This window comes from Engraulis encrasicolus, chromosome 3, assembly GCF_034702125.1.
Source record: "Engraulis encrasicolus isolate BLACKSEA-1 chromosome 3, IST_EnEncr_1.0, whole genome shotgun sequence".
Lineage (NCBI taxonomy): Eukaryota > Metazoa > Chordata > Actinopteri > Clupeiformes > Engraulidae > Engraulis > Engraulis encrasicolus.
In genome coordinates, this window is record NC_085859.1 from 57917670 (window position 1) to 57920169 (window position 2500).

Sequence of the window (2500 nt, forward strand, 5' to 3'; positions counted from 1 at the left end):
TTTAGGAGTAATTTTATCCTTTGTCATTTGTTTCCCTTTCAGAAAACCACACACACATGCATAGAAATGATTAATAACTGATTTATATTATATTATATTATATTATATTATATTATATTATATTATATTATATATAATATAGTAACATAGTTTTTATATACATACCATTCTTTTTATTCCATTTTTTAATTTTATTTTTATTCTTATTTTTTAATAATTTTTTATTTATTTTTGCTTCAACAAGGAATGCACAATTTCGTTGTGCTTGTCACAATGACAAATAAAAGATATTGTATTGTATTGTATTGTATTATATTATATTATATTATATTATATTATATTATATTATATTATATTATATTAAGCCTATATTATATTATATTATATTGGGTGGGCCCCAGATTTTTTTCACATTTCAAAGTAGGCCTGAGTCTTCTGAAGTTTGAGAATGGCTGCACTATGACTTGGTCATTGCCATTCTGGTGGCACCAATTTACAAGAATGAGTCTTTACCTGGTAAGAAACGATTATAAATTAGCTGGTACCAGAATGGCACTGACCAAGTCATAATGTACAAGTATTACTAATGGGCCTGTGCACCGTCAAAGTGGTGTAGTACTACGGCAATATCGTTTTTATGTGACTACAGCCTCCCACTGGTGGAACGGCATGGGTTAAGGGGCTACTGGGCTAGAACTCTGAACCAAGATGGGAGTTAGGCAAAAGGGCTACTTCAAAAGGACTTGTGGTGCTCTGTTTGCTACGGTCACGGGTCGTGTCAAGGCTGTGCCAGATGTGAAGTTGTAGAGTTGGGGTGAAAAAAAAAGTTGTCTTATCGACATCACACTGGCGTCATGGTAACGGCACGTCAACATTAACTCACCGTTGTCATGGTAGTGGCATAGTCTAGCAACTCATACCCAACCAAAATATTAAGTTACAAAACCATGGCTTAAGTGTTTCGCACAGACCAAGTATCATTGTGTGGTGCTACAGGGGTCATTTCACGTGAAATCAGACACTTTTCGGCCCGGCCGACACAAATTTTAATACAATTTGGTATGCCTTTAAGTGGGAAGGTAGAACCTCAGAACTATAGCCTACTATATATATATATTGTGTAATTTGCAGAGTCAGAAAAGAGCTTTGAAACAACATCAAAACCATGTTTTTGTAACTGAAATTGACAGCTATAATCAAGGATGAATGGCTAGTGTCCAATCCTCCTAATTCAAACTCCTCTATATGGCCACTGGACACATCATAAATCAGCTGTGTTCAAAGACTCTCATAGACTCTGGTTGTACAGCATTAACTGGATTGGCAAGCGGAAAGTCCAACAAGCCGTAGAGAGATACACACTGGAGTACTCCAGGAAAGACTGTCCTCATTTTCTTCTATCCTTTCATACACATGCACGCACGCACGCCCCTCTACATCAAGAAGTGCCATAACAGTCACTGAGCATTTACAGGGGCATGTGTTTACTGGAAAAGTTTTGGCAGGGAAAAGCGTCCAAACTTTGAAACACTTACACAGGTACAGTGCATTCTGAAGCAGTATACCGAAGAACTGTCTGTATTTTACACACAGCTTCAATCTTTCTTTTCCACACAGACAGACAGACAGACAGACAGACAGACAGACAGACAGACAGACAGACAGACAGACAGACAGACAGACAGACAGACAGACAGACAGACAGACAGACAGACAGACAGACAGACAGACACACACACAGTACCTTTGCAGAACTCCATAAGGATGAGTACTTCCCAGACACTGTCCCCCACAGCATTAATGGCAGAGTCCAGATAGCTCACAATGTTCTTGTGCCCAGACAGCTCTTTCTGCAGGGATACACACACACACAAAGAAATATAACAAGGTAACACGTTAAAGAAGAACACATTAAAATTGCTAAATGTTTAAACATGTGTCAGCTGTGCACTTCTGGTTGTGTGTGGTACATTTCTATTTGACTATGTTGCTTGGATTTTTCTTTTCTTTTTTACAAATGATAGTACAGTCGAAAGTATGATAGGGAGAGAACAGCAGAAGACAGCTGTTAACTATAACTGGTACAGGTGAACTATAGTAGTCGGAAGTTTGTGGGCCAATTTTGTGGGCCACCCAATGTTTTTTAGATGCATCAGTGCGACTGGTGCAAAGAGTTTTTAGTCTAGTCTATTATGCATGTGAAGGTCTTAGCACGCTGTGCCACATGTTGTGCCACAGCCTCCTCCCCCTTCTTGGTGTGTGTGTGTGTGTGTGTGTGTGTGTGTGTGTGTGTGTGTGTGTGTGTGTGTGTGTGTGTGTGGTCCAACTGACCATGATTGTGATCTCGCGCTTGAAGATGTTGAGGTCTGGCACGTTGTTGACGTACATCCTCTTGAGGGCGCAGCGGACTCCACTGTGGGTGCGAGCCAGGAACACCACCGAGAAGCCACCTGGGAAACACACCAAAACATCTAGGTTAGTACAGTGCTTCTCAACTAGT

General features: G+C 39.9%; 1 protein-coding gene across 1 annotated transcript in view; it reads right to left on the reverse strand.

Moving 5' to 3' along the window:
* bmp2k (BMP2 inducible kinase) overlaps positions 1–2500 on the reverse strand; it is a 98497-nt gene that overhangs the window by 53400 nt on the left and 42597 nt on the right. The window contains exons 2-3 of the mRNA XM_063195775.1: positions 2332–2450; positions 1745–1850 (exon numbers count right to left, since the gene is read on the reverse strand). Of these exons, the coding sequence (XP_063051845.1) occupies positions 1745–1850; positions 2332–2450 (225 nt within the window). The remainder of the gene's footprint in view (positions 1–1744; positions 1851–2331; positions 2451–2500) is intronic.